Raw genomic sequence first — 27,931 nt, forward strand, 5'->3', positions numbered from 1 at the left:
ATGGATATTCCTGCCGCTAGCTGCAGACACAGTGAAAGCTGGGCTACAGTTAACTTAGTTACCGCCACCCTCGCCTTGCCGCCTCCCTTGTGGTTACTGGAAACGCATTACCTTCGCCGCAAACACAACTCAGACGACGTGTTTGAAAGCCCGTCAACAAGTATTTCTCGGCGACGGTGAAATGCTAGATGAAGTTGGAGAAGTCGGATTCAGAACGTCACGGTATCTAATAACACCACGGTTTTTGTGATGTTAAAAGTGACAGTGCGTGATTTCTGAACCAGTCGAAGGATTAAAGGGGTTAATAGGAGTTACGGTGGAAGTAGCTAAATTTAGTTTAACTAAAATACCAAACTCTGACTTGGAGTAAAGAACATCGGCAGGCTAAGCCTTGGGTGGTTTTCCTAGGAATTAGGATGAATTTAGGTTAGGAAGTTAGATCATGCATTTAGTCAGGGTCGTTGAGAGCTTAGTTTGATAATGCAAATGGAAGAACCTTTAATAAATGTTAACAAAGAAATCTAAAATACTTGTATGTTTAAGTCAGATATTGCAACAAACAATACATACATTCATGTTGCGGGAGCAATTGGCCCAAAAAACGTTGTTGAAAATTATTATTAAGTATTATATTTTCTACAAAAAAAAAAAAATTATGCTATATTTTTCCCGACCAGGAGAAGAAATTGTGTTCTAGGATCCCAAAATCAAGATAGAAGTGAAATCTGTTATGATAGGAAAATTAGAAATATTTTAAGAAGTTTTTATTATATATAGTAAAATTATAAATTCAACTGTACTTATTAATATTAACTGTAAACGATATAAATTTAAAGTTATTACTAAAGTCAACTGGAGGAGTACGACTTAAAGAAACAGATCTTTATTATAAGTTACATACATTAACAATTTAGTGGACACTATATTGGGACCTCGTAATATTTGATTTACTATATTAGTTTTAATTTCTATCGAATATTATTAGGATCAGTACCCACCAAATTGGAGAAGAGCTGCGTATACCGCGATCGTATATGTATTTGCATTAGGTAAATCCAAGGAGGTGGCGACCAAACTTGGTATTTTTTTCATGCGTGTTCCTACTAATTATTATTATAGAATACATTTTTATGCTTTGTAGAATGAAAAAATCGTCGATGTAGTATGTTTATGTATTGTATTATTTTTTCTTTTTAAGCACGACATGACTTCTGGAGTACCAAAAAAAATGGTCTCGCGTTCTCGACTGTCTGTCGTCTGTAGTCTGTCTGTCTGTCTGTCTGTCTGTCTGTGTCTATTTTAATCAAAATCGATCTAATAAGACATTATCTTCGCGACCAATTATTGTTATCAAATCTAAATGTATATTAAGAATATCATGTGGATGATAAAACCAAAATTTGGCTGATCATCCCCACAATCGAGTTGAAAACGTCCACTCAAAATATTTTTTAGTAAGTGTCATTGAAATGGTATAAAATAACATACTCTTGTACTTGTGATTTATGATTCCGCCTTGAGTTTTTACCCTAGGCATCAAATTTTTTCAAAAAAATGTGTATTTTTTTACAAGTAACATTAAATCAGTTTATCAAAAATATAATAATAGAAATTTGAACCTTTTTTTAGAACATTGTTTTCGAAAATGATCACATAGTAATACGTTCAGAAGTGTAGCTTCAGCAGCTTTATTAATTTCTTCAGGTTCTTCCGCTTCAAACAACTTGTATTCTTTTGCACCCATTGTGAGTTCAAAGACTGCAGGGATGCTTAACTTTTCAATCCGCCAACATACTTACTAAACTTTATGACTTGATGATACCTCGTATACTGTTCTTTATTTACCTTTCGCAAATTTTCAAAAAGATTCTAGGTAATCCTGCAGAAAATGTAATTTGACAGTCACTTTTATTGCTACCTAAGAAGTGTTAAACAACCTATTAATATCTCCTTAGCATTATTGTTGATTTATAGTTATTGTTTTAAATTGTAATCTTTTGCAATTTTTATTTTGTTCAAATTAAAAAAATCCATTCTGAATGTTTTGATGTTTTTGTGATCGCTGGCACAGTCCTCTCTCAATTTATAGATGTTTCCGAATCACATAACAGTCAATAACTATTGTTGTGGTCAATCATAATTGGGAGAATAGAAATATTCTGGGGGTAAAGGTCTACCCATTTCGAACTTGTTACATACCTAGATTGCCGATTTATATTCTGTTCATTACACTTGCACCTAATAAAATTTTATGGTTGATAATGATAATGCTCTCGTTATAATGGGATGGAAGACAGGTCACTGACAGGATTCACGCCTTGAATACTTTCTGGTCAGGATCGGACTTTTCTTATTTCAAACTGCAAACTAGCTACATCTTTCACATTTAGTAATGATTAATGACAAACAAAAAGAAAACTAAGGTACCACAAAAATTGTAAATGTTGAATTCATTAAAATGTAAATTTCACTTCGGTGCGGCAAATATCGCACCATATCACATATATTTTTTAAATAAGAATTTAGTCCACTTATAGAAATAGTAAAAAGACCCCGAAAGAACCAAACTTGGCACAAAATGTCGAGAATTTTATTGGCACTAATTCTAACTTTGACTTTTTTTGTTTCAGGTGGGTATGGAATCTTTTCTGACGAACTACAGAAATTAGAAATTAGTTACAGACAAAAGGGTAAGTCGTCATCTGTAGACGAAATTTGTGTTCATTTACATTTTGTATATATAGTAGCAAAAATGGGTAAACAGATTAATAAAATAAAAAAAATAGTCGAAGGTTATTTCGCCAGAACTTTCCTCGTCCGTAAAGTACGGTCGAATTGTTCTTTTTTAATTTAACTCCCAGAATTTTATTTTTTTATAATGAGCCCTATGGGTTGAAATTAATGTATTTGTGGATTGTTAAGGTACGGATAAAGAAGCATCGTACGCAGTGTTTCTAGTGAGTTTTTTCATAGATATATATTATTTTTATGGTGTCATCAACATTTTAGCATGGACACGTACATCAATTTGAACGTAAGTGTACATTGCAATACTATTAATAACGGTACTGTACCCTCAAATTTTCTTGGACCCCAAAGGTTGGAAAAGTACCGCTAAATAAAACACAAAATATATGGAGGAAAAAATCATATGTATTCCTCCACTGACAAAAAAAAATCTGCAAACTAAAAACGTTCTGAATCAATGCAAATATTTGAAAATCACAAATTTAATAAAAACAAAGAAAAATCTGAATTAAAGTAACTGGATGCAAATACACAAGTTATTACGGACGTGTGGTGGCAAATTTAAAATTATGGCAGTCAACAAGATAACAAAATTTTAATAAAAACACTATGCAGCGGGGCGCACAGCGACAGTGGCACCAGAGCGCTATACGAGTATGGCGATCGAACTATATCAATTTCATTCTAGAACACAGCAAAATTACCCATAAATGGCGTTGTAGCAAACGCGGAGTTTGGGGCTCCTGGTTGTGGCTGTTCTCTCACCACGACAGTGATTCTACTCTATCGGGAAGCACTACCGCCCATTTAACAAAGAAACGTGCCGCACTAGCAGGCCGTTACGGTCGCAAACTCGTGGTTGGAAATCCCAGCTACTGGGCCAAGTCGCGAGCGTCACGTCATCCCGACCGCTCCCGTGACTTCTATTCAAGATCCGAGTATTTGTGCAGATGGCGCGATAAATCCTGCCAGCCCGACCAGGAACCGCGCCCTCCGCTTCTGCCACATGTTTTTGTGTTATTTACCTAAATTCCATTTAAATGTTCACTTTCAATGACTCTGATATTAAACTACGAGCGAACAAGTGTTAAAGCTTCAACAAGGGCAATAAACAACATTTAATTCGCCATACACTCCCGTGATATTTGAAACAGCAAAGAATTCTCATCTGAGATCAAGATTGGACATCAGAGAATTTATATGATGGAAGGATTAATCAAAAAAATATTTCGATGGTCAAAAACTAGCAAAAATTTATAAAAAACAAAAAAAAAAGATCTGGTGTGAAGTAAAACTTAAGCAAACAAAAAATGTACGTGATGTTAGGGACTGCAGAGCACGAAAATTTACGTTCAATTTAAATTATACAACAAAGAACATGACTGAGGCTAAGATTGTGAGCAGGGAAAAATCGCATGAGGTGAAAAATTGCAAAGCTAAAAAAATTACATAAGAGTAATATTTGCCACACTTTATCAACGATACAAACAAAGAATTTACATTATGTTAAATCATGCCGCACTTTATCAACAATTCAAACAAAGATTTACATGATGTTAAATTATGCTACACTTTATTAACGATTCAAACAAATAATTTACATCATGTTAAATTATGACATAATCCAAGTGACTGGTTACTTAAAAACATTTAGCTTTGAGAGTTTATATCGTGTACTGTCCCCATGCATCCCGCGTCGCGAGAAAAGGTGATCTGATTTCCAACGTCGGAAGAAATATGTCTCGATGATGTAATGATGATATGATGATAACTGCCTAAGGGGAAAAATTTAATCTCCCCGACCTTGAGTTCACGATATTATGAATTCTACTGCACTTTCCACGGTCGTCTCCCAGAGTGGGACAACGTTAGGTTGACTTAACTGCCGTAAATGAACTATTAGCAATCTTGTGTGCGGAATTAAGAAGTGTTATAATGTAACACTTTAGGATAAGCATCCAGAAACCTTATTTATAACTTGATAAACAAAGGATAAGTCCTGATTAAGTGAATCTAATGAAATCTCCTAGCAAGTGCTTTATCTGAACAATCTCATGACTGTTAAATTGTGTTAGTAACGATTAAAATCCTAACATGAACTGTGAATTTAAAAGCAATAAAACAAATTTACACCACGTGTTGGCGTCGGTCGAAATGTCGCATATTTCCGCTTGGAAAAACCCACAAGAATTAGCTATACGCTTGTTGGGGAAACTGTAGCATTGCAATCAGTTCGTTAATTTTCGTTAAACAAAGGCTCCCCCTTTTTATTAACTACCAAACCAACTAAACTTAATCTAGCTTCCTTACCACGTGCTTTCACTCATCAAACTAAAACAACAGTGACGCCACAGAACAGAGACGCATCTCCACCTTCTACCAAGCAAGCCAACTTCTACCAACCCTCCTCACTAGCTACTACCCAGAAATTTCCTAGGAGAGCTACCAACTACCAGAACACTAAACTTGGACATGGTTGCCTATGTTTAACGATTTTCTTAATTATTTTTTTTTTTTCAAATTAAAATTATTCAAATGCGATTTCGCGCCGTTTTTTTTCAGCGCAAAATTTAAATTCAGATTTTGTCACCACAATGTTTATTATTTAAAAAGTAATTGGCTAATTTATCTAAAAAAGGATTACCTTATTCTTAAAGTCCATGCCATTTTCGCTCTAGAAAATGAAAATAACCTAGTACTGTTTACAAAAAAACTCAACATGTGCTTTAAAACACAGTTTATTGGCGAAGGTAACGCCGAATCACTTCACAGAGTCACACAATTTTTTTTTGGTACCTTGAAAAAGTAGTGCGTTAGTATGTAACTGATCATTTATAGCGCATTGCGAGTGAAGAAGTCCGAGATAAGCTTGTAATATTTCACATTGAGCTTCAATTTCCACAGATTTTGAAATCATACACATGAAGTCAGTAATTTAAAGAAAAGCGATGTGCTGTATCAATGGTCAATATTACTAATAGCAAAGGTCCAAGCACAAAATTGTGAGAATTACCACCTGAGTATTTGTATTTACATACGAGATTTGAAGCCTTGATATTTTACATATTTTTCTAATGAAAAACGTAACACATCAAAGGTTTTTGAAAAATCGCAACTTGTTGATAGTCAAGAGCACGTGAAAGAACATCACAAAATTCACAAAATCTTGTTTAGACAATAATTGTGATCCACATGGGAAAATACAGATTAATGAATCATAATTTCATAGATTTCTGCAAAGAGTGATAATGATAATAGATATTGGATAATGGAGCGGTGTTATACGGTCGTGTCAGAGCTCTGCAAAATCCTTTCTATGTCCTTTACAACTAATACTGGTGTTAGATTCGACAATGTCATGAATCTATGTACTTATTCTTTAAGCTACTGACTACACACAGAACATTCATCACATTTTTTTTCAAAACGGAATTTATGATGAAAAATGTTTTAAATAATGAAGGTGTATTCTAAGTTACCATGAAACACAAAGTCAAAATGTGAAGCTAGGACGCTTGTAATATTGAATCTGGAATACACGTAAATAACCATAAGTTTTCAAGATGTTCTAGCACAGACTTTGACACAGACAAGACGAATGCTAGATTTTATAAGATTTCTGTATTATATAAGATTCCTCATTAGTGTATCTATCTATATATTTTGAATATGTTTTTCAACTCTTATTAGTCTTTTAACGTAAAAAGAGAATATAGTTTTTTTCTTTGATATAATGGATGTGACATTTGCATGATATTGTCAATATTGTTACAATTAACATCATTGGAATTGTAACACAATAGCAAGAAAATTTGGGTCACAGGACGCCAAGAATCGCTAATCAGTTAGCAACCAAATAAAATGAAGACTTAATTATACAACTTATCATTTTTTTAGCTATTGTTTTATAAATGATTCGCTTAGCAATGTACATTCGACTATACAAGCAATTAACTATAAGTACAACACATAAATTATGCACACCTGTGTCATGAATATTAACATTATGTATATACCGGTGAACTTATTTAAATCAGCATCCTGGCTCCGATAAATCTGAATGGTTGTCTCCGTATCGGAATTTAATATTATTTGTGCATTCGCATAAAAACTCGACTGAAAAACAAAACGTACGAGCATACAATTTAATAATATAGCCATTCTGCCAAATAAACTACGGATAAAATGCGATTGGCATACCATTAAATAACTCTGGCGCACGCAATCAGCCCGTCAATGCTAAAATACGCTCAACGGCCGTTGTAATTTCTTACTTCTGGAAGTCACATTCAGTTTTCACTTTTTCTTTTTTCGAAAACGGTTTACACACGCGTAATTAGCCAGTTTATGATGTACGATGAGTTCTGAGTTGTTACTTCGGATAATGGTGGTTCGTAAAAGTCAATTAGAAAAAGTTAAAGGCTTAAGAGATTTATTCGTTTTAAAGAGATTTAGTTGTAATTATGAAGGTATAAACGGCAATTGGTTCAATTATTTTTGTTGATTTTATTTACAACTAAAGAAAATAAACTGGTTGTCGGTCGGATTATAGCCTTGGAACTTTTTACCAATATTTTCGTAATTACCTTATAACGTCGCTTTAATTACTCTCCGGAAAGCTTTTGATGTAACTTATTTTTAAATGCTTTATGAGCGGCATACATAAATCATTCGGTGATTATAACTTTTCATGCTTTGAATGTATCTTCATCATAAAATTTCAACGTTACGCAGACAGAAAAGACTCGTTTATTCGTTCAAATTTTAATTATTGCATTTACTTGCTTATGATGCAAATGCTCGCCTGCCGACTCTTCTTTTTACGTTTTATTTAGCGCCGGTTTAAAATTAATTGGTTGTTTGTTCAGATCCGGCATTCAACGTTTTTAACTTAATTAAAACACTGTTTTGTTTCCAACTATTTTGCTTGCAAATTCCTCATTTCCACCCCATCGTGTTGTGTCTGAGGATCTCTCCTTTCACGCCAAAGTCTGCTCGAAACTCAACAACAGTTAATTGTTTCGGCTTATTATGGCTTTAAAGTCAGGTAATAATTTATTAAGGAGAGAACTACCCTCTTATTATCGACAGACAATGCGGTGGTAAAGATCTCGCTAAACGCTTAGGGCAAAAGCCAAAGATCTCGGGCTCACATTAATATCATTCTAACGAGGAACTTACACAATGCCAGATTTATCATAGGCGAGGCTTTAGATGCGCAAGCACGAAATTGTTTCAGGGCCTTTAAGCCCTTGCCGTTATCTGGTAAATGTTGTGTTAATTTAAAGCTGGCAACCAGAAAACGCGTGAGGGCTTCACGGGGTGTCAGATTTAAATGAGCGACTCTAATTTATTTCATTATCAAAAAGGTCATTTGCATTGCCAAGTAGGGATTTGACAAAAGAAAGAGGCTTAGCGAAGTTTTTAGATCAAAAATTTTAAATTAATTACGATATGAGGTATAAAATCTACTTTGTATCCATCTCTTTCCGAACTCCGAAAATTCTTTGAGAGTAACTGATCATAAAATCAACTTACTAGATAGTTTAATTAAATTTTTTTTTTCAGTCACACATATTTAGAGGATATATACAATCATGTTACATTTTTTGTTTTTACTATTTTAACGAACGGAATATGCAAAGAGCTGAAAACAGGTTCTATTTTCAAATGCAAATTCCATTTAAAAACCTTAGTTCTTTGCATTCAGAGTGCGTCCAGTTAATTGTATGTTTAGCTGCACAGAAAACAGAATCTTTTAAGACCTAAATATAAAACTCTCTTGCGTGTTAATCCTCCCTGCACAAATTAAATCCCAGAAGAATTACGATAAAGACGTCTATGAAAAAGAAAGCCGTGTTTCAAGGAATCAGTTTTCCTTTGGAGGAGCTGTTCCACATTCAACAGAAAATATAAACCGTTATTTTTAACAGGATGTTTTCTTGTGACGTTTATTATATAAAAAAAGACGTTTACGACATCCTCTTGAACTCCTGTAGTAGTTTTAAAACTTCTGAATATTGTTTGAGATGACTGATGTCCAAGCAAGAGTTTTCTTATTACAAAATAAAGTCTAATAAAATAATCTTTATTTTGTGGTGCATAAGTCTACACACGCTCCTTTATAACTTCCCTTCTACCCGAACATCTTCCATTTGATTCACCACTTACCGTCTGGTGAGTTGCAGTGAGCTTGGTTGGACAGTTTCCTTGGGCGTTTTTGTTTTTGCATTCGACCTTTTTCAATCGATCCCACCGCTGCCACCAAAAAGACGTACATACGAAAGGGTTCTTCCTTTATGGCTTAAGACAGCTTAAGCAAGTATCTTTTCTTGGAAGAGTAGATCATTTGTCAAAATGAGTCTTATTTTGGCAAATACTAGCTCCACCCACCCGCCCTTTGTTTTCTTAAGAGAGTAGATCTTTTGCCAAAATCAGTCTTATCGTAGTGCGTACCACTAGATTTTTCAGTTTTTCCATTTTTCAGTTTTCGAATTCTTCAATTTCTCGGTTTTTAAATTTTCAATTTTTTGATCTGTCTTTCGATTTTTGATTTCTCTGGACAACTGAAAAAAACTTTCGATTTTTACAATTTTGGCAGTTTTCCGATTTCTCAATTATTTGATTTTTAAAAATATCGACAAAATAGATGTATATTTTTTTTAATTTTCGATTTTCATCACCGAGTTGTTGGAAGGGACTAAAAAATTATTTTGATCACCGATTTGCCATGTTTACCGAAACTTTAAAACATGAAAATTTTGTTCCTAATTTTCAATTTTTCAAGATTTCGGTTCAAATAAATTTGTTCTTTTAGTTAAAAAATCGAAAAATGACAAATCGCGAAAAGGAAAAATTTTAACTTGAGAACTTGAAAAATTAAAAATCAAAAGATTCAAAAATTGTGAAGTTAAAACTTGAAAAATCAAAAGATTGGAATTAAAAACTGCAAAATTGTCAAACAAATTATCAAATGAAATATTCAAAAATTGAAAAATCTAAAAACTAAAAAAAAGTTAAAACTGGAATTTCGAATTCGATATATAAGATTTGTTTTTTTTTTTCAATTTTTCGATATTTCAGTTTTTGATTTTCCGATTATACAGTTGTACAATTTTCCGATTTCTCATTTATCCGATTTTTCAATTTGTCATTTTTTGATTTTTAATTTTTTTTATTTTTAGCAAGTGCTTTATTTTCTTAGAAGAATAAGTCATCTGCCAAAATCAGTCTTATCTTGACAAGTACTAGCCCCCCCCACCCACCCTTATTTTCCTAGAGAATATGTCCAAATTTTACAGTAGACTTTTGAATTTTTCAAATTTTGACGTTTTTAAATTTTCAGTTTTTCGATTTCTGAAGTAATCTTTTTTTTCCCATTTCTTTCCCGAGCAATGAAAAGCGAAAAACTAAGGAGTGAAAAATGAAAAATCGGAAAATTAAAAGAACAGAAACTCAAGAGCTAAAAAGTGAAAACAACTAAAATATTTAGGAATTGAAAAATCAAAAAATTCTAAAATCAAAAAAATAAAGAAGCGAAAAATTGAAAAATTTGAAATAAAAATATCTAAAAATTTCTAATCGAAAAATTGACGAAACGACAAAATGAAAGAACTAGGAACTTGAAAACTTTTTTGAAGAAATAAAAGATCGGCAAATCGAGAAAATCAACAATGGAAAAATTTAAAAAATCGTAAGACGAAAATATGTATAAACTGAAAAGTCGAAAAACTACAATTCAAAAAATTGAAATCAAAAATGGAAAAATCGATCAATTTAAAATGAAAAATACTAAAAATTTCAAATTACAAATCGAAATATTGAAAAATTAAAAATTCCAAATTGCAAACTAGATTGAAGGAATGAAAAATCGAGAAATTCAAAAAACGAAAAACTAAGACAACTAGAAATTGAAAAATCGAAAAATGAAAGAAGCAAACAATGGGAAAAATGAAAAATTGAAAACAAAAAATCTACAAATTTCAAATTGAAAACTGAAAATGTGAAAAACTGGAAACTCTAGAAACCGAATCGAATTGCGAAATTAAGAAAATCGAACAACTGAATGATTTAAGATTGAAAACTTGATTGAAGGAACGAAAAATCGAAAAATTGAAAAAAAGCGAAAGACGCAAATGGCCAAAAACTGAAAAATAAAAAAAAATACAAAATTGTACAATCATAGACTGAAAAACTGAAAAGGAAACTGAAAATTGAAAAACTGAAAATTCGAAAAATTGAAGAACTGGAATATTTAAAAAAATAGAAAAACTGAAAGATGTAATATTGAAAACTTGTTTAAAAAAAAAAACGAAAAATAGAAAAACTCAAAAAAAGGAAAATTGAAAAAAAAAACGAAAGATGAAAATCTCTAAAAATCGAAAAATTGAAAACATGACAAGTTGAAAAATCGAGAAAGTGAAAAATCAAACAATTAAAAACTGCAAAGTCAAAAAATTGAAAAACTGAAAAATTTTAAATTGAAAACAAGATTGAAGAAATGAAGAATTAAAAAATCGGGAAACTCAAATATTGAACAATTAAGGTATTTAAAAACTGATAAATCGAAAAATTAAAAACAGAGAAACTTAGAAATGGAAAAATTGAAAAAATTGTACAGTCGAAGAAATAAAGAAGTTAAAAATGGAAAAATTGAAAACCAAAACAAAATGGAAGATCTAAAAACTGAAGCATTGAAAAATAAAAAACTTGCCAAAATGTGAAATTAAAAAAATCGAACAATTGAAAGATTCAACACTGAAAACTTGATTGGGGAAACGAAAAATGCAAAAGCAGAAAAACTTAAAAATCGAAAAATTGAAAAAAGCGAAAACGCAAATGTCTACAAATTGAAACCTTTAAAATAAAAAAATGGAAAAAAAAATTCAGATCGGAAAAGTGAAAATCCAGACACTGAAAAATAAAAAAATGCTAAATTGTAGAATCAGAGAATGAGAAACGCAAAAATTTAAGATTAAATACTAGATTGATTTGGAATATTCGAAGTCTTTGGAATCTTTGCAATCTTTAGAATCTTTAGGATCTCTAGAATCTCTGGAATCTCTAGAATCTTCAGAAATTTAAGAAACTTCAGAATCTTGATAATCTTGATAATCTTTTGAGTCTTTAGAATCCTTAGAATCTTTAGAATCCTTGGAATCGTTAGAATCTTTAGAATCTTCGAATCTTTAGAATCTTCTGATTTTTTAAGGTTTTTAATTTCAAAAGGATGGACATTCAAAAATCAGAAAAATGAAAATCTGAAAAATTGAAAAAATCCAAAAATTAATTATATTAAGTTTATGCTTCCCTGTGTTATTATTTGCGATTTAAAAAAGAAATTAAAAAAAACACCCCCTTCTGAAGTCTGCATGTTACGCTACTGACTGACAGTCCGTCGTCAGATTTTAATGGCTCACCATGTTGAGCTTAAAATAATCCATCTCTAACAGTACTGCATTCTCAAATTTTCGGGAAAAGGAAGTGAGCTGTTCCCGATTTAATCAGTAAAATAAATTGATTAATTCATTAATTTTTATGAGTCACCCAGACCCAGTTTCAGAAATTTAAAAACTTTTAATGCATGTTTTGCACATTTTGGATAGGATAAACAAATAAATTTTGTTTAACGATTTACCAAGATTACGATAACCTTAAAATATTTACAAGATTTCAGGGCAATGGGTTTTACAGTTTCAAAAGTATATTGCAGAATATTGTTATACAGTTTTGAATTTTTTCCAAAAATTCTGGATGTCTAGACTGAAAATTCGACACGGGTTCACACACCACAAGTGCAGGAGTATCTTATTTTATGAAATTAAAAAAACTGGTTATAAATTTTGGACATGACGTCATAAGCTAAGGAAGTATAGTAATCGAGTTCATCGGGCAAATTGCCACTTTCATAAAGTGGTCTCCGGTTTCCGTCTGTCTGTCTGTCTGTCTGGTGTCTGTATCTATTTATATTAGTCACTTAATCTCCGAAACGGCTGGAGCGATTGTTGTATAATGCAGATGGTTAATGCTAACTAAAATTTGGCTAATCATTCCCACCACCAATGAAATGACATCATCTCCAAAATTTTTAATAGTAAGTTTTTTTTTTTAATTTTATAAAATAAGAAACTATGTGAATCCGTGTCGAATTTTCACCCTAGACAACCCGAGTTTTTGTAAAAAAATTCAAAGTTGTAACTTATAACAATATTCTGAAATTTAACATTGAAACTGCAAAATCAAATGCTCTGAAATCTTGTAAATATTTTAACATTATCGTAATCAGCGTAAATCGTTCCCAAAATTTATTCATTGATCCTCTCCCTACGTCATCTCAAAAATTTGCGGAATAAATCCTTTCCAAAATGCAAAATACTATGAGTCTATGTATATTTTTGATTTATCACTGCATTAAAAGTTTTTAAATTTCTTATACAGGGAGACTCATAAAAATTCATGAATGAGTCAGTTTATTTTATTGATTAAATTGGGAACGGCGCACTCCATTTTCCCGAAAATTTGAGAATACAGTACTCTTTCCTATCATTAGTATTAATTAAACTTCACCTATCCAAAGGGATACACATGTCTTTGCACAAACGTTGATGAGTTCTCATAAAACATACAACTGGCATAATCAAATTTTATAATTTTTCGAAAAACCTGGATTTGTTTAATTGTACTTCTAGGGGGAAGGAATTTTTTAAGGAAGCTTTTAATATGTATTTGCTCAACGACACTGTATTGGCCGCAGTTCGGGAGTATTGAAAGGATTGACATCCTTTTCCATAGATTCGACACCATGGCTCTTAAACGTCTCTTTAACGACTTACCAAGACGTCTTACTAAAGCCAACGATAGTTTTATGAGAACTCCTGACATACATTTCAGCTTTAATTGATCTTTCAATGAAAAATATCACACATCTTTTACCGCATTGACAAAATATTGTCTACCATAGAAAAATTTTTAGTCAATCAATAAGAAACTGGATTTATTTAATTGTACATGATTTTGGACCAGGATTAGGATTAGGTAACTATTTTGAGTATTTAAAATACGTTGTTTTTCTCGAGAGAAAACACCGTATTGGCGATATCTAGTTTTGTTTAAACAAAGTTTACCAGCTAAAAACCGCAGTTCTGTTTGTGAACGTACGTTTATTAGAAAAGTTATAACTGAAGAATGAACGTTTTATTTTTAGCAATTGATCATTTTTACACAGTATTGTAACGAAATGAGAGAAAAAATAAAGCAGATCATTCATTTATAAAATAAAGTATGTAATGATCCTTAAATAGAGCCCTGAGGTATTCCCTGTATTTAAGATTTTCTTTGCCACCATGACATAATTCATCATCGACAATAAGAGTTCTATTTGAAAGATAGGAGAATGTTAACTTAGTGGCATTTGAATCCAAATTATAGCAACAAAGTTTACATGTTAATATGTCATGGTAACACAATAAGGAAACCCTGAGAAAACAGTTCACCCAGATAATCTACCTAAAACAGCAAATACATTCCGAAACACAGTCTCCGCAATCTTTGCGCATAAGGGCGTTGCTCTCGCAAGCAGTTCACCGAATCTTCCTCTTATCTGCTAAATGTTGTGTTAATTTAATGTTGGTAATCAGTAAAACTTGCGCTGGGGTGACGGCATGTCAAATTTAATCCGTCGGTTTATTAATTAAGGAATCGTATGATCCAAGGGAGCCTCGATATCTGGTGGAGCAGGGCGATGGTATACGATGTTTGCGACGGGAGGTAATCTCTAATCTTGCGCGCCCTTCTGATTGATGTCACGTGGCAAGGCGCTTGACAATGTCTAAGGGATGTGAAATATTAGTGTGTGGCACGTTGCTCCCTGCAGGGCTCAGGTGCCGTCTTCACGAGATATTGACGGTAGTGGGGCACATCTGTCATGACGATAAACATATTGTCATATTTTTATTGCGGCGTATATTGGGGATGGTGTCGGCCCATTAAATTTCAAAAATCTTATAACCAAGGTGTAAATTTTATATGCTGTTCCCTTGATCCACCAACCATAATTTCTTTGGTTAACAAAATGTAGATGGGTAACAGGAACGCGTATTGGTATTTAACGTCTTAATGATGCGAAACTTGTTAAAAAAAAATATGATAAACTGTTAATCACTGTAATTCATCTATTGTCCCTTGCAAAATTTTGTGACTCCATTTCAACATTTTGTCATCAATTAAATCTTACTCGAAATTTATGTTGTTGGATGCTTCTTATAGGAGTAGTCAGTATAAAAAAAAAATCCTAAAACCAAATTGAACCCTTTTTTCTAGAATACGATACCACGAAATTTGCAAAAGGTTACAGGACAAAAGTTTTCAATAAATTCGAATTTAAAAATGGACAATCGTAACTCTGAAAATATGGTTAAAAAATAATGGTAGTTTTGTCCGTTCAACAATCGTTAATTTATGTAGCAACATTTCTGAACATGTTAAAAAGAAATCTTCAAACCGTATTTATTCGACAGTTTTGGTATTTAACTTCGTAAATACAGCTAGAAAAAGGTGTATTCATTTCTCCCGAAACTGTAATAAATTATGATGTTTTTAAAGCACTAAAGAATATTCGGACCACATCGAACTAAAAAAATTTTGTTTTGGCCGTTGCCTCTACATCTAAAACTATTTTTAAAAAGATTTTGATTATTGCAATGGTTGAACAATTTTTGTAATTAAGTTTTTTGTAAATTTGGAAAGTTTAATTACTTCAATCAATTCTATCTCAAGCAATCAACGTTTTTGTCCGCGAATTTTATGTTTTTATTAATCTTCAATTTTGTAAACCACAGATATTTTTATGTACGAAGAAATTATGGGTCTAGAACTGTGAATTTTTAGTAAATTTTATTAAGAATTCCATTAAAAAAATGTTTGGCAACGTGAGCTGTTCTAGAGAGTTAGTTAGTAGATAGTCAAAGCAGGCGATTTTTTAGTTATAATTATGTAATCGATAAATAATATCACTTGCCGCAGTCCTTTACGCATGAAGAACTATATAAGCTAGACGATGATTAGGTTTTTTGCTTCAAATGGCATGAATAAGAAGAAAATAAATTTTTCCAAACACTTTATATTGATCTATGTGCTACAAAATTAGCTTTCCTGTTGCAGACAGATTTCTACTCGTTTGCAACAAATTTAATGATCTTGTCTAAAAGCTTCGAATTACTTTTATAATTTTTTTAATATTTTATGATTTACCATAGTTTTGTTTAACTAATTTTCACGACACACTTTAATATGCAACTGTATAAAATCAAAAATTGAACTGTTTATTGCTCTGTTAATAATTTGAGCTTAAAAAGTATAAGAAATGTTATTATGTTAAAATTTTTAGGTTCACTTAACTTTCATAATAAACAAGGAATTATTTTTAACCACTTGAGATCGTTTTTCCTGCACCTTCAAGACTAGGTCTTGTTATAGGCAACACATTATACTACTCTGCATTAAAATAAGTAATTCTTGCGCGAACTGGTTTTAAAGTATTATTAATTCGGAACACTCTGTCGCACAGTATATTTCATTAATGAGTAAGCACTCGTCTTTTCACTCAAAAACAAGTTATAATTAGGCTGTAATAGCCTTTCGAACGTCTTACTTTAAACCAAATTGCGTCCTTATGTGCATACTAACGACAATTACACACAGCGGAGCAAAAAGCTGTCCATGTAAGGATGCGTAATTCCAGTGCTTTGTTTGCAATTACCGCTTCAGTATTAATTACCCTCTTAATAAGGAATACTAATAGAGTGATATAAATGCAAATCATTTCCTGAGCCGTATATCAACCCATAAGATGTAGTGCAAGCATACACAAATCTCTCTGTTTGCATCCGCAACTCCTCATAATTGCACGTCTATAACTCAAAAACTTTTTATAAAAATCCAGATTAATTCAAATGGCGGTAGCCGCTTGATAAATCTAGACAAATAGAATAAATAGCTCCAAGCCGTAGTTCAAAGAAGCCGCCTCGTCTCGTAAGTAAATAATACCGGGAGTTCCCCCGCCGTTTGTTTAGTTTTGATTTGTCGTATTGACATTCGCAAACAACTTGGCAAGATTCTTGAAGGTGTTCGGAATGGGGTGGCATTTATCGCCATGGCGATCTAATTGCCGGGTTAGAGAGGACGAGGTGAGGCTCGGAGGGACTTTTAAACGTTTAGCCCCGCGGAAATCCCACAAAGGCCGTAATGTTGAGAATATGCAAAATATGCGAACATGGAAAGCGTTTGATATTATGGCAGGTGGGAATTTATGGAGGTCTAGAGTGACCCTTTTCCGACAGGAATTAATAACTCCGCTGAGTTAATGCGCAATAAAAGGGGATAAATAATGTTACGTGCAGAGGAAAATTTGTTTTCTTTTATATTTTTAATTAAAAATAAAAACGTGTATATATGGCGAATAAAAGGGAAAAATGGTATTTATATACATACCAAATATGTTTTAAATTACTGCATTGTTGACATTTGTTGGCGAAAGCTGCTGACACACTAAAAGTCGCCATTTATGGAGGCAAATTTTCCATCTGGTTTAAGGAATTACAAATAATAAAGTAAGTTATGCTATTATAACGCAGTTACGTCGGCTTCCAACTGTCATTTTTTTTCCAAAGCTGTTCGAAGTACGTAAAGAAGGTAAATTACCATATTTACCTTTTTTATTAACTACTTTAACAAAAGCGCTCCAAGTATTAAGTACTTCAAGCCATGTGTACCTGAAGTAATGCGCAAGTACAGTATTTCAATTATTTGAAATATTGAAAATTATTGAAATAGTTTCTAATTACATATATGGAATACTGCAGAAATACATCTTTTCTTTTAATTTCTAAACAAACATTCTCGCTTAAAAAATACATTGTTATAGATTTTTAAGGGCGTGGACAAAATTATGCAACTTAATATACATAAACTAAACGTGACTATTATCTTTTTAATTCCAATAAAATGTGTAATTTAAGGTTATATGTTAAGACAAATGAAACAAAAAGAAATAGGTTAACAATAATGTGACATTTTAAGAAAACAACGTTTTGAGCAAAATATTGTGGATGTTGACTTTTTTTTCAAAATATACGGTGATTCAAACTTATTTAACAATAATTAAAATTGTTGGGTTAACTATTAAATATGTTACGAAAACGCACAATAACTAAACTTTCTAGACTTTTGCGGGACACTGCAAAATAAATAAAACGGTCTGATTACAACACATTCTAAAACGCCTTCTGACCGTTTAATTATCTTTGTTTATTGTATAACCCATGTTGTTACATCGCACTTCCTCTGTAGATCTAATACATATAATCATATAATTTTTGATTTTTTTTTCGAAAGTACTACTTAAAATTTAAGTATGATATTTTACAACAGTTGAGTATATTACATACAATTTCAAACAACTGACAATTGTACCTGAAAATTAAAAAAAAACAAAAATCCACACTTTTTGTTGCAAAACATGACATTAACAATTAAGTAATTAACTACCTCCTATGTGATTATTATTGTATTGCCTTTACATATGGCTGAATCATGTGAATCTTTTTTTTTTCGTTATGCTAGATTCTGTCAGTTCTTTACGTTTTAAACATTTTTGGAAATACGTTGTCCGAAACAGCAAAGATCCTGCGTCCTCCGTTTATACAGAAAACTAATAATACTTTTTCACTCAAAAAATAATTTATGTTTACTGAGCAAGTGAGAAGGTGATGAATTGGTGAATCATACTCATCGATGGAAAAACTACAGCGGAAAACTATTCCAGGACGCCATAAATCTTTAGGTACAGATACCAGACTCTTAAGTTCTGATTTTTTTAATTTATTTCAATTTATTTAAATTCAGGTACGACAGTTTGTCCAGCGATCTGAAATCACCCTAGTTGATTCACATTTTATTTTGTTTATAATAAAGATTATTTATTTCTGACACTTTAATAACAAAATACAAGACTATTATAGCCATTTGTCATTTTGCCATTAACCACACTAAATTTCAAAATTTAATTCAGTTAAATAACTTAGCCTATTTCGTTTCAATAGGCATTATTAATTCTAGACCGGATCACAATCTCGTTCGACCAGACTTTTTTTTGCATCATTCGCGTATGAGCAACATAATTCGTGATCGCAGGAGGTTCTGAAAACTAAATTTTAAGTTTATGATTCATCGATACAATTGTGCAAAAAGTCAGTGCGTTGTCAAAGTCTGACGTTTGGTTCAAACTTTCAGCTAAAGAGACATTGATTTAAAAAGCACCGACATACGTTTCAAAAACACAGGCAACTACGATACGAATTATGTTGCTCGTCCGTTATATCCCTCTTAATACTTAGTTTGACCACCAAGAAAGGTACAAAAGTTTAAATTTTACTTAACACGACAATTCTGTGGTGACTTATTCATTATTTATTAATATGTTTAGTGCAAGATATGATCTCTTGTTTACTTACCATTATAAAAAATCCGGACAGACGGCAGACAGACAGACAGACAGACGGGCTCGATTACAATACTTTCTTCGCTTACCCTCGGGAAGTAGAAACAGTTCACGTTTGCAGTCAATAAAGATCACGGTATAGGTATATAAGAGTGAACGTCTACAAAATACTAAAATTTAATAAATGACTAAAAGACACTCGAAACCACATCAGAGCGGAAATGAGTTAATTAATCAAGATACAACTCGTAATGTGTTGGAAGATTTTGGTCACTTCTGGCAAATTGCCACAGTAAAGTTAATAGCTTCTGTGACAACTATTTATTAGATTACTTCCGACTGTTTTTCTCTAGTTTTCAAATTGATGCTTCTTTCAAATTACATCGAATTTATTATTAATCAGTATATGTATTTGTTTTCTTTCGGTGATTCATCGTGGGCTTATTTTCTCGGATTGTTTCCATTCCACACTTTTTAATTTTAAATATGTTGTATTTTGTATTGGACTTGATGTAGGCACTCATAAATTCTTGTACAATATGAGGTAATAATATTCGCAACGAGCCTTACGCAATCAACCACAAGTGTAAATTACTCTATAAATTAAATCATATTAATGTCAACAACTTATGTTGCGTCTTTTTATTTTATTTCAGCTAATATGACTTTGGTTATTCACAATTATTCGCCAGCTACCATCAACTAAATATTCAAATATTGCCATGTGCCACATAATACAAGGGAGATAAAATCATTATTAGCTTGTCTGTGTAATTACGTGAGTATGTTAATAATACGTTAACCCACGTGTTATGTATAAAATTATATCTCAGATTTCAAAATTTGTTTAAAACTAATTTAAATAAACAATGAAGATTCTTTATAATTACCTCTTACTTCCCGAGCGTAAATGAAGGAAGTATTGTAATCGAGTCCGTCGGCTGACTGCATACTTTTACGTTTTCTCGACCTTTCATGAACCCTAGTGTACGAAGAAATAGGTTCCCCGTTTCCGTCTGTCTGTCTGCCGTCCCAATTTTTATTATACAGATAATCTCCGAAAGTACTGGGCCGATTGTTGTCAGATTTTGTATTTATATTAGGAATATCAAGCATATGGTAAAACGCTAACCAAAATTTGTCTAATCATCCCCACCAATAATAATGTGATGACATCACTTCAGAAATGTACATAGTAAATGAGTTTTAAATTGTATCATTTAACATAGTTCTACACATGTACTTTATGACTCCGTGTTGAGTTTTTACCCGAAACGTCCAGATTTTTGGAAAAATCAAAATTATAAAACAACATTTTGCAATTTAATTTTGAATCTGCCAAACCGAATGTTTTGATATCTTGCAAATGTTTTAAGGTTATGATAAGCATAATGAATTTTTAATCAAAATATATTTGCTTATCCCCTCCAAAAAATTAATTACGTCATCTCAAAATTTTACGGAATAAATCCTAACTGAAATGTGCAAAATATGATGAGTTTTAACTTGTGATTTATCATTCCTTTCATATTTTTTACATTTGCTTATATAGAGTGACTCAAAAAAATTAATGAATGCATGAATTTATTTTATTGATTTAATCAGGAACTGCAATACCGAATGCTCTGAAATCTTGGAAAAGTTTTAAAGTTATCATAAGATTCATAAGCATGGTAAATTTTTGATGAAAATGTATTTGCTCATCCCCCCTAAATAATAAGTTAGGTTATTTATGTTTCCTTCTCTTTTGCCACATTATACACGACTCTGTAAACTAAGCGTTATGGATGTAGAGACTTGCTTTCCAAGTGGAGGTTCCGAGTACGAATCCTACAGCGTTACACATTTTTTTCTACATCAAAAAAACTGTTATTATGTATCACACTGCACTTATCCGTGTACTTTACCACAATTCATAGCTCTCTATTGTTATTAGTATGATATATCAATCAATGCAGAAAAAAATCTCCAGAAGAATTTCCAAAATCATTTCATATTGATTCATTTGTTTATCCGCCACTTCGTACGTCGCTGTGAAACAATATATGTAAATAAACTCATAGACACAACAATCGTGTGGAACTAAGATATGCTGGGGGCGGCTGCAGGGAATCACTCGACGAAATGGAGAGAGGAAAGCGACAATTGCGAAACCCGCACGAAAAAAATTTCGCTTACTGAGGTTGTGCTTTTCTATATTTTTCAAACTGTGTCATTATCATCTCCAACTAAGGATATTACCCCCCGAATTTTTCCGAAAAATTTCTTTTAGCTTTAAAATATTGTTATGTACACTGCATCAACATTATTTCTAATAGTAGTTCTATACACATTAGCATTTATCTTTTGTTAAACTAATTAGTAATTATGGGAAACTTTTGAACATCATGTGATGATTTCAACCCTTGGACATCATGTGATGATCCAGTACACTAGACCCTAATATTTGTACTGATAGCAACCGTTATATATATATATCCCCAAACTCATTGTAAGAACACAACAGAACAATATTAATAATAGAACTGTAATGCGGTAGAAATCGAGAACCGTGACTTGTGAATAAAAATCATCTTGAGTATTTAAATGTGAGTTTGTTTAAAAACGACAAAAGAACCCGTACGTGTTAAGTGATTCGACCCCGGAAACGCGAACCCTTTACAAATTGGTGTCAGAAGCGGGATACTGCACAAAATCGTTGTGTAAGAAATTGCGCAAAATAATAAAATCAACACGGAGGATCGACAAAAATCCAACCCGTCGCGAACATAGTGTAGTACCAGTGTTAAAAGTAAAAGCTAATCCGGAAAGTGAATTATACGCAAATAACACGCGGTTTCATTTTATCAGTTCATTTAGGTCGCTCTCATCGAGATCCACATCGGAGGAAGGAATGAAGATTCTTTTTCTCATTTTGTAAGTACCTAATATTCTAACTCTATTATTCGACAAAATCGTACCGAATTTCGGATTGTAAAGTAATTTTTACAAGAGTCAAAAGTTCCAAATCCTTAACCATGAAAGATACTAACGAAGACAATTTACCTTTATCACAACTAAGGACACAATTGACAGGACAACAAAGTACTGACAACCAATCCTCTACCATTTCCCAACAGTCGTCCTCGTCTCAAGAAAATCCTATCTCACAACCAAATGTCCCAATGCAAACCCTTTTTACGACATCACAAGTCGATCAGTTCTCATTATTTCCAAATCGAAATCTAACGACAAACTCTGTTCCGTTACCGCATCAAGCTAATACAAGCAACTCCAATCGTTTTAACCCTACACATCTTACTTCAACAACACCTTCTGTCAGAGAAGAAGTTCCCTTATCAATTTTATTAAAATTTATTTCACCCTATTCAGGAGATCGGGAATCATTACAAAGCTTTATCAGAAATTGTCAAAATGCACATGACTTAGCATCATCAGTTCAACGTCCTATTCTCTATGCATATATTTGTTCTCAATTAAGAGATAAAGCCGAACTTGCAGTAAATAATCACAATCTCACGTCTTGGCGACAATTAAAAGAATTTTTAATCAATTCGTATTCCGATCACAAACATTACGGACATCTTTTGTTAGAATTGCAATCATGTAAACAATTCAGTAAGGAATCTATCGCTAATTACATACAAAGATTAGAAACTTGCACCACTCGTCTTTTACAAGCTGCACGCAGCATGGCAGAAGACAATTCCGAAATTAAAGGTAGATTTGCGACAATCGAGCAAATTGCTCTACAAACATTTTTGATAGGTGTTAAACCAGATATCAGTCTAATATTAAGATCCCGTGGCGTAACGACTCTTCCAGACGCTTATCAAGTCGCTTTGCACGAGGAGCAAACATTGTTGTTTATGGCTGAAAATTCTTCTAAATCGAAACCATTCTGTACCGTCTGTCATAAGAGCGGTCATACATCATCAAACTGTTTTCGTAATTCCAAATACTCTAATAACTCTTCTAGTTTCGACAAATCTAATTCCAGGGCTAAACCCGAGCTCGTTAATCAGGTTTCGTCATCATCGCAAAATGGATCACATAACCCTAACTCCAATAAATTTTGCAATTACTGTAAAAAGAAAGGTCATTTAATCCACGAATGCAGAAAACGTGCTTACAATAACAGTAAAAAATCGAACATCTCGTCACAACAATCTTCTTCGTCCCCAAATTCTTTTCAATCGAATTCTGGCCAAATCGGAAATCAAGCAAACCGAAATGCACCACCTTCTCTAATAAAAAACATCAACGCAACAATTTTAAACATTAACGAAACAACTGCGTTTATCGAAATTCCTGCAGATGAATCGCGGAAACGTACACTAAAGCTGTTGCTAGACGGCGGAGCTAATATCAGTTTAGTCAAATCGAACGCACTTGATGGAGAAACTCCTTTTTATACCGATGAAACTCTTAAATTAAACGGTATTAATAAAAACAAAAATCCAGTTCAGAGTGTTGGTTACAGTTTTCTTAATTTACATTTCGATCGTTTACAATACGAACACAAATTTCACGTGCTTGCTCATGAAACCAATATACCCCTTGACGGACTTCTAGGCAATGATTTCCTATGTAATGCAAAAGCTATTGTCGATTACGGATCTAATACCTTGATTTTTCGCAATGTACGAATCCCATTACAATTCCGAACCAACGACATAAAAAGTTCTGAAACACAAGAAATATCTCAAAATCCAGAATGTGAAAATTCGCAATCATACATTATCCAACCACGTACTGAAACTCTTATCGAGTTCAATGTCCTAAATCCGGAAATCAAAGAAGGAATAACACCCAATGTAGAAATCGTAGATGGTGTTTACCTATCCCACAGTATAACAACTGTCAATGCGAATAACAAAGCATTAAGTACCATTCTAAATACGAACGATAGACCAGTCCAAATAAACAAATTAGATCTCACACAGGAAAAGTTTGATCAAGATAATGTATTCTTAATAGATTGTCCAAAAAACGATAAGGCAATTAATATTGACATCAGTCGTAATGAGATTTTGAACAAGGCTATTGACACGAGTCATCTTAATAGTGAAGAACGCGAATCAGTCCTAAAAATTTATCACAATAAAATCGTTGATCCACCTCGTGACCAGATTCCTGTTATTCTTAAAGAGTATCATGATAATCCGTCGGCAGGACATCCCGGTTATCAACGTACATTAAGTAAAATTAAATACAAGTATAAATGGAAAAACATGAAAGATGACATTAAACGATATGTTAAACAATGTGATTTATGTCAACGAAATAAGACAGAACGCAAAGTTCGTAGGCATCCAATGGAAATCACAACTACGTCAACGTTACCTTTCGAGCGCATAGCTCTTGACATTGTGGGACCATTACCTATCACCGAAACAGGGAAAAAATATATTCTCACCCTTCAGGATGATCTAACGAAATATTCCTTAGCCTTTCCTATCAAAAATCATGAGGCAACAACTATTGCTAATAAACTCGTAAATCATTTCATTTGTAAATTCGGTATTCCAAAGCAAATACTAACTGATAGAGGTCAAGACTTTTCGTCATTATTATTAAAAGAAGTTGCACGTCTCTTCCGTATTAAGCAAATACAAACATCCGCTTATCATCCCCAAACAAATGGCGCCTTAGAGAGAAGTCATGCAACCCTAGCCGATTATCTCAAACATTATGTTTCCGATAAACAGACCGATTGGGACCAATGGTTAAATTTCGCCATGTTTTCTTACAACACTTCGGTCCATACTTCCACTAAATATACCCCTCATGAACTCGTCTTTGGAAATAAACCTGAATTACCATCGTCAATAACTCAAACTCCCGAATTTAAATATACCTACGATTCATATGTTGACCAACTTAAATTGAAACTAAATAGAAGTCATCAAATAGCTCGAGACAATCTCGTAGATTCTAAGGTAAAATCGAAACAGAATTACGACAGAAAAGCAAGGGACATCTCTTATGATCTTGGTGACAAGGTCTTACTTTCCAATGACGCATCAAAACCCAACAAATCAAAAAAACTAACATCCAAATACACAGGTCCATATGAAATCATAAAACAAAACTCTCCTACAAATTTCACCATCCGTATCAAAAACAAAAATCATAATGTCCATGTAAATAGGCTCAAGCACTATCAAGATTCTATTGTTCCAGGTGCATCACACCAGTGATTGCAACCTATCAGGTCTTGAACATCAATTCATCGTCTGGGATTTTCTTTGAAAATTTAGGACCGGCAAGCTTTTTCTCCGAAACTTGGAATTTAGTAGTCCATTTCAACGTCTCCACGGTCTTAGAAAAATTTAATTTTGTTAATAATACGTTCCATTCAACCCAGAACATATGTTTAATCGTTCCTTTTCATCTTGAAAAAACTTTATGTAAGCAATCCTTATCACTTATTCAACATGATATCAACCATATTCACGTCAAATATTCATCTTTCAGTGAGCTAATTGGTCATAAATCTCGCAAAAAGCGGGGAATCATAAATGGCGTCGGCAGTGTTCTTAAAACATTATTTGGTACCATGGACGATGCAGATGCTGAATATTATACTGATGCAATAAACAAAGTTATTTCAAACAATGCTCATATTAAAGATTTATTAGAAAAACAAACACAAATTGTTCAAGAAAGCCTCACTACTTTTAATAAAACTTTCACTAACTTTGAGAGATATAAGCAAAAACTAAACGAAAATATTGCAGTTTTTAATAATTTTACAAACTTTATTGAGAATTTTACAGATGGCATTAAAGTAAGTCAACTAGTCACAGAGCATATGACGTTGTTATTACAATTAACGCATTCACTTGATAAAGATTTTGACAATTTAATATCCGTTGTCTTATTTGCTCAAAGGAATCAAGTACATCCATTTATTATCACTCCTGAACAATTTCTTAGAGAATTAAAGAGCACACTTTCTTATGTCCCCAGTTCAAAAAAATATCCTTTACCCTTAATATCTGGAAATGCTCACGATCTTCTAAAACTTACTGAATTAAAACTATTTTACTCCCATTCGGAATTAATCTATATTATTTCAGTTCCATTAGTTATGGATATCACCTTTACTATATACCATTTAATCCCTTTGCCAGTACCACACGACAAAGACCACGACAGTAACACAACCTATGTTTTTATCCAACCGCAAAATAAATATATTGCGATGTCGAATAACAGGTTACAATATTTGGTAATGTCGGATCTAGAATTTTGCAAAATCATCACCGGTAATGTTAGGATTTGTAAACAAAATAACATTCTTTATCAAACTCATAATCATCCCATGTGCGAAACTCAGTTAATGTTAAACACTAGAACCATTCCAAAATCTTGTATTATCCATCTCATTAGAGGTAATATTAACACTTGGTATAAGCTACAGCATTTAAATAAATGGTTATTTGTGTTATCAGAAGAACAAACTTTGAATATAGTATGTAATGATGATATACGAAATCTAAACATAAAGTTATTAGGCATTGGAATTTTCTCATTAGATAATAATTCATGTAAAGCGTATAGTAAATCGGTAACCCTTGTACCATCAAAAGCATTTATTTCCGAATGTGAATCATTTTCACCTAGTTTAAGTTTATTAAATGATACATGTTGTACTTCCCAACGAATTAAAAATGCTATTGACAGATACCCTATTAAGGAATTTCACACTGAAAATGTTAATCTCGATGTAATCAACTCTTTGTCTCATCGTTTAGATGTTGTACATAAGGAAATTATTAGTTCTCAAATATCTCCGCACCTCATTCATCATTCTTGGTTCACACAAATCATAACGTACTTAATTTGTGTAATAATTTGTTGCTACATCTTTGTAAAATGTTATCAGAAACGAAGTTTTCTTTGTAAATACATAATGTGTATGCGCAAAAATAATGCAGGTCGAGACGTGTGTTTAAACGTCTTAAATCAGCCGATGACTGCTCCAGCAACATCTCCAACCCCAGTAGCTGCAACTGCTACAACTACAACTACATCAACACCAATGATGGTTGTTCCACAACCGTCATCAACAAGTGCTAGTGCTAGTGCGCGCGTTAATCAAAGTGATTTTGTGCAACTTGGTGCAAATCTTCGAGCGCATTTTAATTGAGCTTGTTACCTTTCTCTAAGGGGGGAGGGAATGTTATGTACACTGCATCAACATTATTTCTAATAGTAGTTCTATACACATTAGCATTTATCTTTTGTTAAACTAATTAGTAATTATGGGAAACTTTTGAACATCATGTGATGATTTCAACCCTTGGACATCATGTGATGATCCAGTACACTAGACCCTAATATTTGTACTGATAGCAACCGTTATATATATATATCCCCAAACTCATTGTAAGAACACAACAGAACAATATTAATAATAGAACTGTAATGCGGTAGAAATCGAGAACCGTGACTTGTGAATAAAAATCATCTTGAGTATTTAAATGTGAGTTTGTTTAAAAACGACAAAAGAACCCGTACGTGTTAAGTGATTCGACCCCGGAAACGCGAACCCTTTACAATATTATGACTCCATTCTTACAGTTTACCAATGGATGCATAGTTTTTAGAATTCAGGATCATTAAAAAAAATGAAAAGTGAGTGTATTGATTAAGTTAAGAACCACTCACTCTATTTTC

General features: G+C 32.7%; 2 protein-coding genes across 5 annotated transcripts in view; both read left to right on the forward strand.

Annotated features, from left to right (window-relative positions):
* Nucleotides 1-27,678, forward strand: LOC135144545 (uncharacterized). The gene is made up of 5 exons (XM_064076567.1): nucleotides 1-160; nucleotides 2,631-2,690; nucleotides 3,437-3,756; nucleotides 21,858-22,159; nucleotides 25,430-27,678. The coding sequence occupies exons 1-5, from the start codon at nucleotides 1-3 to the stop codon at nucleotides 27,399-27,401; spliced, it is 2,814 nt and encodes a 937-aa protein (XP_063932637.1). The 3' UTR covers nucleotides 27,402-27,678.
* LOC135144785 (protein prickle-like) overlaps nucleotides 1-27,931 on the forward strand; it is an 889,236-nt gene that overhangs the window by 637,371 nt on the left and 223,934 nt on the right. The gene's annotated exons all lie outside the window — the stretch shown is intronic.

The sequence above is a fragment of the Zophobas morio genome, unplaced genomic scaffold (assembly GCF_036711695.1).
Source record: "Zophobas morio isolate AGI-343-1 ecotype UQ-CSIRO unplaced genomic scaffold, CSIRO_AGI_Zmor_V1 ptg000108l, whole genome shotgun sequence".
In the NCBI taxonomy this organism is placed as follows: domain Eukaryota; kingdom Metazoa; phylum Arthropoda; class Insecta; order Coleoptera; family Tenebrionidae; genus Zophobas; species Zophobas morio.

Bases quoted from the DNA above. Each gene is read 5' to 3' on its own strand.
- LOC135144545 (XM_064076567.1), top strand. From the start codon at position 1: ATGGATATTCCTGCCGCTAGCTGCAGACACAGTGAAAGCTGGGCTACA. The intron at 2,691-3,436 runs GTAAGTCGTCAT...ATTTCATTCTAG, and splicing joins AATTAGTTACAGACAAAAGG to AACACAGCAAAATTACCCAT. The intron at 3,757-21,857 runs GTTTTTGTGTTA...AAACGACAAAAG, and splicing joins GCCCTCCGCTTCTGCCACAT to AACCCGTACGTGTTAAGTGA.